Below are 16,746 nucleotides of genomic sequence, written 5' to 3'. Positions count from 1 at the left end.
GTTAGAAGACTTACTGTCCTTTAGGTTTTTGGGAAATGGCCTACAGTGGCCTAAAAAATACCAGCAGAAAGATGTCCATAGAAAGACTCCCATAGACATATACCCATAGAAAGATGACCATAGAAAGACTCCCATAGACAGATACCCATAGAAAGATGGCCATAGGAAGGCCATAGAAATATAGCCATAGAAAGATAGCCATAAAAAGATGCAAATAGAAAGATAACCATAGAAAGATAACCATTGAAAGATACCCATAGAAAGATACCCATGGAAAGATGGCCATAGAAAGATGCGAATAGAAAGATACCCATAGAAAGATGCCCATAGAAAGATAGCCATAAAAAGATGTGAATAGAAAGATGCAAATAGAAAGATACCCATAGAAAGATGGCCATAGAAAGATGCGAATAGAAAGATACCCATAGAAAAATGGCCATAGAAAGTTACCCATAGAAAGATAGCCATAAAAAGATGTGAATAGAAAGATAACCATAGAAAGATACCCATGGAAAGATGGCCATAGAAAGATGTGAATAGAAAGATACCCATAGAAAGATGCGAATAGAAAGATACCCATAGAAAGATGGCCATAGAAAGATACCCATAGAAAGATTCCCATAGTAAGATTCCCATAGTAAGATGGCCATAGAAAGATACCCATAGAAAGATGTGAATAGAAAGATGGCCATAGAAAGATTCCCATAGAAAGATTCTCATAGAAAGATGGCCATAGAAAGATACCCATAGAAAGATGGCTATTGAAAGATACCCATAGAAAGATACACATACTAAAGATTCTGACAGAATGATCCCCACAGACTAATCCCCAAATAGCCAACATATTGCCCTTGAGCTTTGACCCCCTGATCCCTGGGTTTCACCTGAGGCCGTCCATCTCCTCCATGTCGTCCAGGGTGATCATGCCGTCTCCCAGGACGATGTGCAGCAGGCCGTCAGGTCCAAACAGCAGCTGTCCTCCCAGGTGCTTCCTGTGCAGCTCTGCCACTTCTATCAGCATCCGCGTGGTCCTACTGTCCACCATGTTGGGGTTTTTCCTGATCAACAAAATTAAAACTAAAAGTGTTCGATCAAATGCATTGTTTTTTATGTCTATGAGAGGAACCTAGAGTGTATTGTTTTATATCTCTATGAGAGGAACCTAGAGTGTATTGTTTCATATCTCTATGAGAGGAACCTAGAGTGTATTGTTTCATATCTCTATGAGAGGAACCTAGAGTGTATTGTTTCATATCTCTATGAGAGGAACCTAGGAACCTAGAGTGTATTGTTTTATATCTCTATGAGAGGAACCTAGAGTGTATTGTTTCATATCTCTATGAGAGGAACCTAGAGGGTATTGTTTCATATCTCTATGAGAGGAACCTAGAGGGTATTGTTTCATATCTCTATGAGAGGAACCTAGAGTGTATTGTTTCATATCTCTATGAGAGGAACCTAGAGGGTATTGTTTCATATCTCTATGAGAGGAACCAAGAGGGTATTGTTTCCTATCTCTATGAGAGGAACCAAGAGGGTATTGTTTCATATCTCTATGAGAGGAACCTAGAGGGTATTGTTTCATATCTCTATGAGAGGAACCAAGAGGGTATTGTTTCATATCTCTATGAGAGGAACCTAGAGTGTATTGTTTCATATCTCTATGAGAGGAACCTAGAGGGTATTGTTTCATATCTCTATGAGAGGAACCTAGAGTGTATTGTTTCATATCTCTATGAGAGGAACCTAGAGTGCATTGTCAGAGGCTGGCGTGACGCTTCAATACATTCCATACCAAGGGTGGACAGTCTTAGGGGTCATAGTGTGTGCATGCTTTTTCTCCAACCAAGCCGTAACACACCCCTGCATTAACCAAAATGAGCCCTAAACATATGTTGACACTATTGGGGCCTACTACACATATTGAGACAAAAGGTAAAGAACGTTTGCGACATATATTTAAAGGATGTCCTGATTAAACAGAGAGGTGCTCATGTAATGCCTGGATGGGAAAAAGAGCAATTATGTACGTGAGTAAGATGATACCACTGCAGGAGAACATGCTGACATGTATAAACAAGCGAACTCACCGACAACACGCCAACGAGAAGAGTGTTTAATGAGCTTGTTGTCTGGAGACATTGGGTTTTAGATTTGACGCTTCATTAAAGCTCAGAGTTAGGACGTTATTACGATGTTGGGGTGAATCTCAACTCAAAGCTGTAACTCAAACCCATAAAGTGATGACTTTCCAAGTCCAGAGAAATATATTAACAGCCACAAAATGTTTAATGATGTGTTATTTTGGGCAGGGTATTTAGACAGAGAGGTTCTTATTATTTTCCTTCAGAGTCGTTGCTCTGCCAGGAAGAGATGGACTATTTCACACTGAATGACATACAAATACCAACGCCATGGCTCCTCCTCAGAACGCCATTGCCGCCAAGATTATAACAGTTTGAAAAATGAAGTCTTTAAACCGAGCAATACAACAAGTGATTATGATAATAAAAACGTAATACTTTAACTCGTATAGTTACGAGAAGTTTGTTTTGTTAATCACAGCTTGTTGTGCAACGGAGCTCTGGTATATCACCAGCAGAGCCACAAACATCTACAGTTGTCATTAGCGGCCATTACAGTTTTCAATAAAAGCAAAAGCTGTCACCGTCAGAAAACACGTTTCACGGTGCGGGACTTGACTTGGCAACGAGCCGGCACGGGCTGCATTCAAAACTCACTAGAAAATAAACATTTCCTGTTCATCAACTGTACTTTATACTAGTGATAGGGAAAAAATTGTTATGTTACATATCGGGATATTATTTTTGACGATATATCGTATTGTTTTGGCAATATTGCAATATTATTTGTGCGCTAGTTGACTGTACCTGCTCCAAAACTCCAGTATTTTTCCCTCATAGCTTGTTCTCCATGTTCTTTTTAAATAGGGAGACAATATGTTGTCCGTACTCTTATTTCCAAGACTGAACAAAACATGTTTTCTCATGGCTCTCACTTGTCCCTCTGCAGCAGACATATAGTGAGCAATATGTTTGAAACATCGAATAATATTGCAACAAAATTACAGTGTGAATCGCAATACATATAGAATCATGAGAATCGCAATACATATCATATCGGCACCAAAGTATCATGATAATATCGTATCGTGAGGTCCCTGGCAATTCCCAGCCCTACTTTATACCTGCAAACATTTATCTCAGGAATATCGACAATGAAATCCATCTTATTTAGGCTTTGCTTGTTTCTGAATCATCATTGGTTGAACCATGTGCGGTCAATGAATGTATCTAGGGGGTGGTTTGGTTTGGTTTCTGCCATTTTACCTGGAGACGGTGCCCACAGGACATAGATGTCAATTCAACGTTTATTCAATGTTGGTTCAATGTAATTTCACAGATTTTACCTGGATACGGTGTACTCGACCACGCGCAGAATGTGGTCGTGCGGTCCGATGGCCCAGCGCTCCTGGTTGGTGGTGTAGGAGACATACAGCTTGCCGTTCTTCTTGTAATTGGGGTGGAATGTGAGACCTAGCAGACCCCTTTCATCTCCTGCCTGCAGTCAGAAGACAAACACAAAGGGACCAACAAGTTAATTATGTCCTTACTTTTTCTTTCTTTCTTTCTTTCTTTCTTTCTTTCTTTCTTTCTCTTTCTTTCTTTCTTTCTTTCTTTCTGCTGCTTGTGCTGTAGTAACTAAAGTCAAAGCCAACCCATAACCCACAGCTAATCACCCTCCACATTGTCTCTTTCTCTCTACTTTTCTCACTATATTTCCTTCTCTCTCTCTGTCTCCTTCCATCTTGGTCTCTGTAGATACCCAGTGCCCCCCCCTCCCAACCGAATACCCCTCTTCTGTCCTCCCCACATACCGTACCTCCACTACCACCCTCATTGACTACTGCATTACAAACCATTATAAAACATTTGACTCCAGCCAGTGCTCCCCCTCGATCCCTCTCCAGCCCACCCCACCCCACCCCAGCCCAGCCCCCTCTCTCTCTCTCTCCAGCTTGTCCTCGGGGCCCTTGCGGCGCCCAGGCCATCCCGGCGGCCTCCATTGTCCGGTGATTTGTGTGTGTAATCTTTGGGGGATATCCGTGAATGCTATGCTGAGTGGCTGAAAGAATTTATTAGCTCACTCGTAGTTCATAGAGAACACAAAAGTGCAGAGTCCTTCAGTCCCCCCCCCTCCCCCCCTCGCACCGTGCAAAATTTGAGGATAAAGATGGAGGGGGGAAGAGAAAGGGGGGAAGGAGGTGGATGGAGGGGGGAAGAGAACCTAAACAAGGACAGGGCTGCCAGCACCCAGTGTCTTGGCAACATGTTTAGAAACCATCTAAATTGCTTGTGTAATACGTAAACCTTTGTCTCACCCCGGAGGCAGCTACATCAGTCACAACTCTGGTGGTCCTCCCATCATAGTTAGCTGTAATAAGCAGCTATAGCGTTTCAGTCCCTAGGCAATGCAATCAGGTCTTTGTGTTTCTCTCTCTCCCTCTCTTAACAAAAGAATTAACAGAATGCCAGGCTTAGGTGTTAACGATGTTTAAAACGTGCCCCCTTACATTTTTGGCCGTATGTTGTTGACCCCCCCTCTCCAAAACAGCTGAAGCCCCATTCCTCCCTCAATAACAGAAGCATTGATGCTAGCTGGCGTGGATGCAAAAAAATCGACCTCAAAACCCCCTAGAATGACTACCTCACTGAAAGAGGCGAACCAGCAGCAGCATCAACATCAGCCAGAATCAATGCCGATCTGCCTGCGTCAACCTCTTGGAATTCTCTCTCAAAATATTTAAAAAGGAATTTAGGCAAAGAGAGCGAGGAGGTCTGGCCTTTGTGTTAGGCCTACAGTGTGGAGGCATTAGCAGAGGTGTAGTCCCGGGTCACAGGCCAAGCAACACAGATCATAAATTGGTTCAAGTGTACTGGATCCCCCAGAAACTGTTTGGACGGCGAAGGGCAGAACCCAGTCAAACATTCCAATGGAATGTGATGTCCGTGTCGTCAGCCCTGTTCTGTACGAGCTAGGCCTACAGTGATCAGACAGCGGGGTCCTTTCAATACCGCCGTTAAGATTAAAAAATACGAACGTTGACGAATAAATAAGAGTTCCTCTTGACGAGAATTTATGAGAACTACTCAATGTAAATTCCGTGTTGCTCAAAATAACAGGATTTATGTGGGGTTGGTAGTGAGTCCAATAAACTGCAAATTGACAGTAATGAGTGGGACATGATTCTAGTTTGCCACGGACAACCATTCCCGTCCCTCACCGTAAAATGATTGACCCATATGTCAGATTTGGGATGCAGTGACCCGAATTCCCCCCATAAACACTGGGAAGGAGCGGGTCAAGACAACAATTCCCCCCATAAACACTGGGAAGGAGCGGGTCAAGACAACAATTCCCCCCATAAACACTGGGAAGGAGCGGGTCAAGACAAGAATTCCCCCCATAAACACTGGGAAGGAGCGGGTCAAGACAAGAATTCCCCCCATAAACACTGGGAAGGAGGGGGTCAAGACAAGAATTCCCCCCATAAACACTGGGAAGGAGCGGGTCAAGACAAGAATTCCCCCCATAAACACTGGGAAGGAGCGGGTCAAGACAAGAATTCCCCCCATAAACACTGGGAAGGAGCGGGTCAAGACAAGAATTCCCCCAATAAACACTGGGAAGGAGCGGGTCAAGACAAGAATTCCCCCCATAAACACTGGGAAGGAGCGGGTCAAGACAAGAATTCCCCCCATAAACACTGGGAAGGAGCGGGTCAAGACAAGAATTCCCCCCATAAACACTGGGAAGGAGCGGGTCAAGACAAGAATTCCCCCCATAAACACTGGGAAGGAGCGGGTCAAGACAAGAATTCCAAAAGGAAGGAGCCGTTTGATCTTCAGCTAAAAGACCACTAAAACACAGAGGCGGTAAATGGGCTGAAATATTAGCTCTCTCGCTAATGACTGCTCGTCATAACCAGAAGGCATATGGACGGCAGCAGAACTAACACCAGGTCATAAGAAACAAACACTTGGAAACTAGGCCTGAGTTCCAAATGGCACCCTATTCCCTACATAGCGCACTACTTTTGGCCCAAGCCATATAGGGAATAGGGTGCCATTTGGAACACATCCCAATTCAATCTTAACTCCTGATTAGGAGAAGAGAAAAAATACCTTGGCAGATGGATCGCTATCAAATTACTGCCAAAGCTACAGCAGACATATTGTTGACAACGTAAGTAGGCAGCTCTGCTCCAAGTGATAGACAAAAGAGCTCATTTGAAGTGTTCGTGTGTTGAGTATTAGTTCCAGTTAAAATATAAACAAAGTGAGGTTTCAGCTCTACTGTGCGGGGTTATAGAGGCATGTGGCAGGGTCTACAGTCAATCACGGACTACAGGAAGAAATCCAGCCCAGTCACGGACCAGGATGTCTTGCTCCCAGGCAGACTAAATAACTTTTTTGCCCGCTTTGAGGACAATACAGTGCCACTGACACGGCCTGCAACGGAAACATGCGGTCTCTCCTTCACTGCAGCCGAGGTGAGTAAAACATTTAAACGTGTTAACCCTCGCAAGGCTGCAGGCCCAGACGGCATCCCCAGCCGCGCCCTCAGAGCATGCGCAGACCAGCTGGCTGGTGTGTTTACGGACATATTCAATCAAGGGCCACCATCGTTCCTGTTCCCAAGAAAGCTAAGGTAACTGAGCTAAACGACTACCGCCCCGTAGCACTCACTTCCGTCATCATGAAGTGCTTTGAGAGACTAGTCAAGGACCATATCACCTCCACCCTACCTGACACCTTAGACCCACTTCAATTTGCTTACCGCTCAAATAGGTCCACAGACGATGCAATCTCAAACACACTGCACACTGCCCTAACCCATCTGGACAAGAGGAATACCTATGTGAGAATGCTGTTCATCGACTACAGCTCGGCATTCAACACCATAGTACCCTTCAAGCTCGTCATCAAGCTCGAGACCCTGGGTCTCGACCCCGCCCTGTGCAACTGGGTACTGGACTTCCTGACGGGCCGCCCCCAGGTGGTGAGGGTAGGTAACAACATCTCCTCCCCGCTGATCCTCAACACTGGGGCCCCACAAGGGTGCGTTCTGAGCCCTCTCCTGTACTCCCTGTTCACCCTGCGTGGCCACGCACGCCTCCAACTCAATCATCAAGTTTGCGGACGACACAACAGTGGTAGGCTTGATTACCAACAACGACGAGACGGCCTACAGGGAGGAGGTGAGGGCCCTCGGAGTGTGGTGTCAGGAAAATAACCTCACACTCAACGTCAACAAAACTAAGGAGATGATTGTGGACTTCAGGAAACAGCAGTGGGAACACCCCCTATCCACATCGATGGAACAGTAGTGGAGACAGTAGCAAGTTTTAAGTTCCTCGGCATACACATCACAGACAAACTGAATTGGTCCACTCACACAGACAGCATCGTGAAGAAGTCGCAGCAGCGCCTCTTCAACCTCAGGAGGCTGAAGAAATTTGGCTTGTCACCAAAAGCACTCACAAACTTCTACAGATGCACAATCGAGAGCATCCTGGCGGGCTGTATCACCGCCTGGTACGGCAACTGCTCCGCCCTCAACCGTAAGGCTCTCCAGAGGGTAGTGAGGTCTGCACAACGCATCACCGGGGGCAAACTACCTACCCTCCAGGACACCTACACCACCCGATGTTACAGGAAGGCCATAAAGATCATCAAGGACATCAACCACCCGAGCCACTGCCTGTTCACCCCGCTATCATCCAGAAGGCGAAGTCAGTACAGGTGCATCAAAGCTGGGACCGAGAGACTGAAAAACAGCTTCTATCTCAAGGCCATCAGACTGTTAAACAGCCACCACTAACATTGAGTGGCTGCTGCCAACACACTGACACTGACTCAACTCCAGCCACTTTAATAATGGGAATTGATGGGAAATGATGTAAATATATCACTAGCCACTTTAAACAATGCTACCTTATATAATGTTACTTACCCTACATTATTCATCTCATATGCATACGTATATACTGTACTCTATATCATCGACTGCATCCTTATGTAATATATGTATCACTAGCCACTTTAACTATGCCACTTTGTTTACATACTCATCTCATATGTATATACTGTAGTCGATACCATCTACTGTATCTTGCCTATGCTGCTCTGTACCATCACTCATTCATATATCCTTATGTACATATTCTTTATCCCCTTACACTGTGTATGAGACAGTAGTTTAGGAATTGTTAGTTAGATTACTTGTTGGTTATTACTGCATTGTCGGAACTAGAAGCACAAGCATTTCGCTACACTCGCATTAACATCTGCTAACCATGTGTATGTGACAAATAAAATTTGATTTGATTTGATTTATTTAGAGGAGAGGTACTGGGTGTACTGCAGTGGAGGCTGGTAGGAGGAGCTATAGGAGGACAGGCTCATTGTAGTGGCTGGAATGGAATCAATGGAACGGAGTCAAACGGGGTTTCTATATGTTTGATCTGTTTGATACTGTTCCATTAATTCCATTCCAGCCAGTACAATGAGCCCATCCTCCTATAGCTCCTCCCACTAGCCTCCTACAGGTCCTCTGACCACCCCCTTTTGTTGTCATGGGAGAACAAAGCCTCGTAGCAGGGGGGGGACAATGGCCATCGATGATGTCATTGTGACACCTCTGTCAGGCCCTCCACAAATCACTTCAACGCCTTGACTTGAAAACAAGCTTCCCTCCTTTTCTCCTGAAACTGTTCTTCTCCTTCTCCCTCCTTTTTTACGACCACCATCATTCTTCCTCCCAGTGTGGTAGTGGGTTCTGGTGGAATCTCACGGGGCTGTGTCTGTCTGTCTGTCTGTCTGTCTGTCTGTCTGTCTGTCTGTCTGTCTGTTGATGCTCCAACACCCGTCTCCAGATTCACAGCGTAGGCCGGACATTGTTCTTCCGTTTTTGGCCGTTGTTTTTGGTGTCAAGAGCCAGGCGAGGCAGAGTTGGAGTTCTCACCAGAACATCAGCAGCATTCCATAGAGCTGTGGAACGGGAGCCGGAGCAGGGAGCGGAGCATAGTGAGTGGCTACCGTTTCCAATCCCGCCAGGCAGCTGCCTTTCTGTTCCATGATGCATGGTTTGGCTCCCTGCATTGTTAGCCCAGCGCCTTTTGATCCTCATTGGCTCTGGCAATCCTCACAAAAATACATTCCACTACGAGGAGAGCTGATTGGAGAAAAACAATGCAGTCCCTTTTACCTCAAAGGCAATCTGAAATGTTCACACTCATTCAGCCCCCCACCTCCCCCTGGTTACTCCAGCACAATGAAACCAGGGAGCCAAGTCAACCCCCCCCCCCCCCTCCACCTGTTAACACACATTAATCCTATGACAAGGTTGGAGCTTAGACCAGAGATCACTCAGTCTCATAACGTAGGGAAAGAGGAGGAAAAACTAAAGAGACCAAACCACCCAGCCAAATCAGATTGGATGCAAAACCACTTTTATAATGGAGGAGGCAGCCAGGCAATTTCCTGTATCACACGACACGTCGGCCAACAGAGTAATGTTTTGGGTCTACAACTCCATCTTGATAAACTACGACTTTCACTGAACTTTCTCTTGACGTATTCTAGCGTATGTTCCTCTTCCCATTACATAAATAGGATAACAGTAAGATTAACATTGCTGCCCCCCTTCCTTCAGCTTCAGCGCTTCAGTTCTCAGAGGGAGTCAACAGTAGGAGTAAGAGCTAATTTATCATCCGCAGGGCACTTATCTCCGACAGTCTGAGAGGAACCTCTGCTCTCTCTGGTTGAGTTAGCCTGACAGTCTGAGAGGAACCTCTGTTCTCTCTGGCTGAGTTAGCCTGACAGTCTGAGAGGAACCTCTGCTCTCTCTGGCTGAGTTAACCTGACAGTCTGAGAGGAACCTCTGTTCTCTCTGGCTGAGTTAGCCTGACAGTCTGAGAGGAACCTCTGTTCTCTCTGGCTGAGTTAGCCTGACAGTCTGAGAGGAACCTCTGCTCTCTCTGGCTGAGTTAGTCTGACAGTCTGAGAGGAACCTCTGCTCTCTCTGGTTGAGTTAGCCTGACAGTCTGAGAGGAACCTCTGCTCTCTCTGGCTGAGTTAGCCTGACAGTCTGAGAGGAACCTCGACTCTCTTTGGTTGAGTTAGCCTGACAGTCTGAGAGGAACCTCGACTCTCTTTGGTTGAGTTAGCCTGACAGTCTGAGAGGAACCTCTGCTCTCTCTGGCTGAGTTAGCCTGACAGTCTGAGAGGAACCTCGACTCTCTTTGGTTGAGTTAGCCTGACAGTCTGAGAGGAACCTCGACTCTCTCTGGTTGAGTTAGCCTGACAGTCTGAGAGGAACCTCTGCTCTCTCTGGCTGAGTTAGCCTGACAGTCTGAGAGGAACCTCTGCTCTCTCTGGCTGAGTTAGCCTGACAGTCTGAGAGGAACCTCTGCTCTCTCTGGCTGAGTTAACCTGACAGTCTGAGAGGAACCTCTGTTCTCTCTGGCTGAGTTAGCCTGACAGTCTGAGAGGAACCTCTGTTCTCTCTGGCTGAGTTAGCCTGACAGTCTGAGAGGAACCTCTGCTCTCTCTGGCTGAGTTAGTCTGACAGTCTGAGAGGAACCTCTGCTCTCTCTGGTTGAGTTAGCCTGACAGTCTGAGAGGAACCTCTGCTCTCTCTGGCTGAGTTAGCCTGACAGTCTGAGAGGAACCTCGACTCTCTTTGGTTGAGTTAGCCTGACAGCCCGAGAGGAACCTCTGCTCTCTCTGGCTGAGTTAGCCTGACAGTCTGAGAGGAACCTCTGCTCTCTCTGGTTGAGTTAGCCTGACAGTCTGAGAGGAACCTCGACTCTCTTTGGTTGAGTTAGCCTGACAGCCCGAGAGGAACCTCGACTCTCTCTGGTTGAGTTAGCCTGACAGTCTGAGAGGAACCTCTGCTCTCTCTGGCTGAGTTAGCCTGACAGTCTGAGAGGAACCTCTGCTCTCTCTGGTTGAGTTAGCCTGACAGTCTGAGTGGAACCTCTGCTCTCTCTGGCTGAGTTAGCCTGACAGTCTGAGAGGAACCTCTGTTCTCTCTGGTTGAGTTAGCCTGACAGTCTGAGTGGAACCTCTGCTCTCTCTGGCTGAGTTAGCCTCGCAGTCTGAGAGGAACCTCTACTCTCTCTGGTTGAGTTAGCCTGACAGTCTGAGAGGAACCTCTACTGTCTCTGGCTGAGTTAGCCTGACAGTCTGAGAGGAACCTCTACTGTCTCTGGCTGAGTTAGCCCAACAGCTATAGACGCAGTGTGACAGAGCACAAGAACACAGTATGAGGTATTTGTCTCACAGTGAATATATTTTATTGCGCGTCCGCACCCCTACCGGGAAGAGGACGCCAGCAAGTGCGTTACACACAATCAAGTAATGACAGGAGGGGAAGGGGAGATTGGGTGTCAGGGAACACCCACGGTGCAATGAAGAGAGAAGGGGAGCCTCCCTTGCTCCCTCCCTCCGGCAGCATTGTGTCTGAGCAGGTCATCTTAATTGCCACGGGGGGGGGGGGGGGGCGGCCGGCAGAAGGAACCACAGAACATTACAATCAAAGCATGTGGCAGCTAGGGGAGTCAGGGCAATGATAAACCCTTATCTTCCCCTCTCAGTGAGTCTCACTCCAGCCCCCCCCACCCTTCTCATCTCCCACTTCCCCTGAGGCTCCTGGGTGTTCTATCTGTATAGAGGGAACTATGTCCTGTTGATGCAGTGAGTAAACACCTCAGCCCCCCCTGGTAGCCCCCTCTGGAAGCCCCCCCTAGTAGCCCCCCTGGTCCCCTGGTGCTGGGGCCCCGTGCAGAGTCTTGTAGCAGCCAACAGCCAACATCACAGAATAGGACTCTGGGGGGCCTACCGGGTCTCAAGCCGCTCTTTAATTGTCATAATGATTGTTTTATCCGCTAGCAGTTAGATTTAATGATGATAAGACAGCAGGAGGGTCGTCCTGGGTTCCCTGTGGGCCTGTTTGCATGTCCATTCGCTGGGGTCCGCTTCACTCCCTGTAATCTCCGCTGTCCTCTTTCTAAAGGAACGGTGGGAGGCATGCGTGATAGATAAACTTCCTGTCCAAAAAGTGTGCCCCTCCTCCTCTTCTTCCCCATTTCCCTATCTCTGGACACTATCAGTTAACTCTCAAATTCAAAAACTTCAGCTTTCGCCTTGGATACGGACAAACATCATCAGGGGCCATATGTATTAAGAGTTACCTTTTAGCTCACACAATGACTTTGATTACATGGACAGGGGGAAAGATGATCCCAGATCAGTACTCCTTCTCTGAGACAGCTCGAGATGTAACTGTCTGTGAGCAGGGCTGGGGTCAATTCCATTTCAATTCCAGTCAATTCAGAAAATAAAAAACTAATTCCAATTCCATTTCCAAATGTTCTTCATTGAAAAGTGTTGAAGAGAATTGGAATGTCATTGTACTTCCTAAATTGTCTAGAATTTAAATGGAATTGACCCCAAACCTGTATGTGACACATAGCTAACAGTCAGTGGCAGAAGTGGATGTCTCCATGTAAAGTTATGTGGTAAGAGCTGGTAAGCGCTATGATAGCATTAACAGGTCCTAGCAGGTGAGAAATTGAAACTGAACCTGAAATTACATGGTAAATTATAGGCCATTTCAAAAGCTTAACAATCCTACACAGCTATAAAGATGTTTCCATCTACTGGCACTGGGCCTGACACTGCATGTCTATGGTGCACACTACTGAGGTTGAAATGATGCCTACATGGAATACTGCTCCACTACACCAATCCTCTCCCCGGCTTCCAAGACGACGTCGATGAAAAAAAAGACGACTTCCTATTCAACTGTTGCCCAGAGGCTCTGCCAACACAAAGCTATGGAGGAGCGGGCGGGCGGTGATGATTGAATTTCTTCTTGATTCGCTCTCGTGGGTGTGCTGCTCCTCTTCTCTCTTCTCCCTCTTCTCTCGGAGAAGGTTCCAAACCAAACGGCAGTATATAACATATCTTTGAGGGGGGAGGCCAGCCAACCCGAGCCCCAGACTCCTCTCTCCTCTTGTCATCCCCTGTTCTCTGGAAGTTAGATTTCCATGATGATGGGAGGCCAGAGCAGACCAGACTGAGTGAGTAAACGTCAGATAGGTGCTAATTCTTTTCAGAAGTACCAGACATGCCAATGGTTTCCTGTCTCGAGGAAACTGCAGCGGAGAGGGACGGGTGACGAGTAATTCTGGTGTGTGTGTGTTTGTGCACCGTGAACACAGTTCATCTCCTTAGACCCCTCATTATTAGAACGGTCTCGACAGACACCAGATGTTTCTTTAGCAAACGAGGGTGGAGGGAAAGAGAGAGGGAGGGAGAGAGAGCGAGAGAATAGAGGGAAAGAGAGAGGGAGGGAGAGAGAGAGAGGGAGAAAGAGAGGGAGGGAGAGCGAGAGAATAGAGGGAAAGAGAGAGAATAGAAGGAGGGGGAATAGAGAGAGGGAGAGAGAGAGAATAGAAGGAGAGAGAGAGAATAGAGGGAAAGAGAGAGAGAGAATAGAAAGAGAGAGAGAGAGAGAAAATAAGGGAAAGAGAGAGAGATAATAGAAGGAGAGAGAGAGAGGGAATAGAGAGGGAAAGAGAGAGAGAGAGAGAGAAAGAGAGAGAGAGAGAGAGAGAGAGAAAGGGAGAGAGATGGTACAGACAGGCTTGACCACTAAAAGACAGATAAAGCTGGTCTTCCACTGTTGTGAGAGGGGCTATTGCTGTGTGAAATCATATCATACGACACCATTTATCAAAATAAAGTATTGGCCAGTGACGTGTTAGTCTGATCGTTTTTCATCTTGTGGGATTGTACAGAGCTAACCTGTATGGAAACAGCTTGGTGGGGGAGAGTACAGAGTAACACTTAAAAAGCCATTTATCCACCTTATACGAATTAGCAGCACATTAGCAATGTTCTCAACATGTGTGCTAAGCTCATTGAAAGATAACAATGTGTGAGTTAGCCATGTTGGGACATTTAGAAATAGCTGATGGCTTTGTTTAATTGTTTAATGAAGTGTTAGACTGGCGAGCAGACTCCAGGGGGGGGTAAGTCTGGAAGGAAGGGTCTTGGCTGGTCGGAATTATCAGACGAGAGAGGTAGGTCTTAGAAGTAGAAAGTGTCACTCTCCCTCTGTGTCCGCTCCCTACATTGATAGTTAACCGTTTTGGTGTTAAAACTGGTGTTAAGGTAAATTTACATTGGGAAGACACGGGGCGAACAAGTACCATCGCTTATATGTGAATTAGGGTTTGGAGCGGTCTTCAGGTGCCCCGATGGGTCCTGGTCAAAAGTAGTGCACTATGTAGAGAATAGGGTGTCATTAGGGATGCGTGTTGTGTTCCTCACTGACCTTGAGTCCGGTCTGCACCAGCTTGTGGATGTCCAGGAAAGGCTCTTTCAGCAGCTCCATGTTATGGGTCAGCACCCGGACGAAGCCCTCCTTCTCCAGGACAAAGAGGCGCTGGGATCCGTCCCCACAGTGCACCACGGCTACTGGCTGCCTCAGCCCACTCAACACCACCTGGGCACAGTAGCAGTTGTGCTTGTGCTTCCTGGGCGGCCGGAGTAGGAACGAAAGGTCAAGGGTCGCCGACGGATAATCCCGTTGAGAGAGGAGAGGAAGGAGGGAGATGGAGAGAAGGAGAAAGAGCGAGAGAGAGTGAGCGTGAGAGACAGGTAGAGATCGAGAGAGAGAGCATGAGAGAGAGAGAAAAGAGAGAGAGAGAGAGAGGAGGAGAAAGAGAGAGAGAGCGAGCATGAGAGACAGAGAGAGAGAGAGAGAGAGAGAGAGAGAGAGAGAGAGAGAGAGAGAGAGAGAGAGAGAGGAGGAGAAAGAGAGAGAGAGCGAGCATGAGAGACAGATAGAGACAGAGACAGAGAGAGAGAGAGAGAGAGAGAGAGAGAGAGAGAGAGAGAGAGAGAGAGAGAGAGGAAAAACAAAATACCCCCCACAATATACATACACTGATTGAGTTGACTTGACAGTAAGTTAATCCCAGTGATTTACAAAGTAAGAGTGGAGCAATAGCATGACACGATGGGAAGGGTTGAGTAAGAGTATAGACACTTCCATAGGCAGTGACTTTGATTCATGCGCATTGGCACACACACACACACACACACACACACACACACACACACACACACACACACACACACATACATATGTCACTCCACGGGTGAATTTAGTGGAGCAATGCCTAAATGGGCAAGTGTTGCGTAAAACCACAGTTCACATTTGATGTGGGAAACAGAACATTCAAAATCCATTATACAACATCGCGACGACTAGCTAACACATGAAGGCGGTGACGCTGATTCTCGCTCCTCATACTTGTTTCAAGACATTTGCCATTGAGAGTCTGAGTCTGAAGGATGGATATTCATTGGAGGAAAAAGGGTGTCAGTTCAGTTATCTCGCCCGTCAGTTTCCTGTCTGGTGCTATGCTGTCATCGTGACTAGAGGTCGACCGATTAACCGTCATGGTCGTTTAAAAAAATATATATATTTTTTATACCTTTTTATTTAACTAGGCAAGTCAGTTAAAAACGCATTCTTATTTTCAATGACGGCCTAGGAACGGTGGGTTAACTGCCTTGTTCAGGGGCAGAATGACAGATTTTCACCTTGTCTGCTCAGGGGATCCAATCTTGCAAACTTACAGTTAACTAGTCCAAGGCTTCAAATACCTGCCTCTCATTGCACTCCACGAGGAGCCCGCCTGTTACGCAAATTCAGTAGAAGCCAAGGTAAGTTGCTAGCTAGCATTAAACCTATCTCATAAAAAACAATCAATCATAATCACTAGTTATAACTACTAATCCAGGTTAGCAGGCAATATTAACCAGGTGAAATTGTGTCATTTCTCTTGCGTTCATTGCACGCAGAGTCAGGGTATATGCAACAGTTTGGGCTGCCTGGCTCATTGCTAATTTGCCAGAATTTTACGCAATTATGACATAACATTGAAGGTTGTGCAATGTAACAAGAATATTTAGACTTAGGGATGCCACCTGTTAGATAAAATATCTCGGATTCGACCATATTAATGAGCAAAGGCTCGTATTTCTGTGTGTTATTATGTTATAATTAAGTCTGATTTGATAGAGCAGTCTGACTGAGCAGCAGCAGGCTCGTAATCATTCATACAAACCGCACTTTCGTGCGTTTTGCCAGCAGCTCTTCACAAGCACAGCGCTGTTTATGACTTCATGCCTATCAGCCTAATGGCTGGTGTAACCAATGTGAAATGGCTAGCTAGTTAGCTGTGTGTGCGCTAATAGCACATATTGCACTTTTACTTTCTTCTCCGACACTTTGTTTTTGCATTATTTAAACCAAATTGAACATGTTTCATTATTTATTTGAGGATAAATTGATTTTATTGATGTATTATTGCCCAGGTAGGGGCAAGGAGAGGGACGGAAGCTATACTGTTACACTGGCAATACTATAGTGCCTATAAGAACATCCAATAGTCAAAGGTATATGAAATACAAATGGTATATAGAGAAATAGTACTATAAATACTATATTAACTACAACCTAAAACCTCTTACCTTGGAATATTGAAGTCTCATGTTAAAAGGAACCACCAACTTTCATATGTTCTCATGTTCTGAGCAAGGAACTTAAAAGTTAGCTTTTTTACATGGCACATATTGC

At 46.2% G+C, this 16,746-nt stretch overlaps 1 protein-coding gene across 2 annotated transcripts in view; it reads right to left on the bottom strand.

The window, feature by feature from the left end:
• Positions 1 to 16,746, bottom strand: part of LOC135507009 (hedgehog-interacting protein-like) — a 58,800-nt gene that overhangs the window by 28,888 nt on the left and 13,166 nt on the right. For both annotated transcript variants that reach the window (XM_064926477.1, XM_064926476.1), the window contains 3 exons: positions 14,431 to 14,632; positions 3,431 to 3,582; positions 885 to 1,058 (listed from right to left, as the gene is read on the bottom strand). In XM_064926477.1, coding sequence (XP_064782549.1) covers positions 885 to 1,058; positions 3,431 to 3,582; positions 14,431 to 14,632 — 528 coding nt within the window. The remainder of the gene's footprint in view (positions 1 to 884; positions 1,059 to 3,430; positions 3,583 to 14,430; positions 14,633 to 16,746) is intronic.

The sequence above is a fragment of the Oncorhynchus masou genome, chromosome 20 (genome assembly GCF_036934945.1).
Source record: "Oncorhynchus masou masou isolate Uvic2021 chromosome 20, UVic_Omas_1.1, whole genome shotgun sequence".
NCBI lineage: Eukaryota > Metazoa > Chordata > Actinopteri > Salmoniformes > Salmonidae > Oncorhynchus > Oncorhynchus masou.
Note: the sequence above shows the minus strand (reverse complement) of the source record. Positions and strands in the feature narration are given on the sequence as shown.